Source organism: Echinops telfairi, unplaced genomic scaffold, assembly GCF_000313985.2.
Source record: "Echinops telfairi isolate 266 unplaced genomic scaffold, ASM31398v2 ScPeMD7_2;HRSCAF=8, whole genome shotgun sequence".
Taxonomy (NCBI): Eukaryota; Metazoa; Chordata; class Mammalia; order Afrosoricida; family Tenrecidae; genus Echinops; species Echinops telfairi.
Window position 1 is genome coordinate 62,251,091 of NW_022103898.1, and position 390 is coordinate 62,251,480.

At 68.7% G+C, this 390-nt stretch overlaps 1 protein-coding gene across 3 annotated transcripts in view; it reads right to left on the reverse strand.

The window, feature by feature from the left end:
- CNOT2 (CCR4-NOT transcription complex subunit 2) overlaps positions 1–169 on the reverse strand; it is a 154,815-nt gene extending 154,646 nt beyond the window's left edge. The window contains exon 1 of one of the 3 annotated variants that reach the window (XM_045289821.1): positions 84–169. Coding sequence is in view for 1 of the 3 variants with exons in the window: in XM_045289807.1 (XP_045145742.1) it covers positions 84–88 (5 nt within the window). In the remaining 2 variants the exon portion in view is untranslated. The remainder of the gene's footprint in view (positions 1–83) is intronic. The other 2 variants (XM_004700451.2, XM_045289807.1) reach the window with 2 other exon arrangements.
- Positions 170–390: the final 221 nt, after the last annotated feature.

Genomic DNA, 390 nt, shown 5'->3' on the forward strand with positions numbered 1-390 from the left:
CCCCCGCCTTGCGGGGACCCCGAATCCGCCGCCCCCGCCGCGCGCCCCGCAGCCAGACTTCCGAAAATTTGCCAAAAACTCACCGCATGAATTTTCTTGTCCCGCGGATCCAAGATGGCGACGTATCCACCGCGGAGGCTGCTGGGAGCAAGACCTTTACCCTCTGACCCCCGTCGTGACCCCCGTCGCTCCGGCTGGCTTCGAGGCGGCGGCGGCGGCGGAAGGTGGCAGCTGAGATTGCCGACGAGAAGGGCTTGGTGTGGGCAGGCCGCTTCCCACGGCCTGGAAAGGAGATGGAAAGGGGAGCTTCGCTACCCGCTCGCTCGCGCCGCGGCCTCCACCGAGTCTCCCTCCGGCTCCGGGGGAGACTCGCCCGCGGCCGTTGCAGCT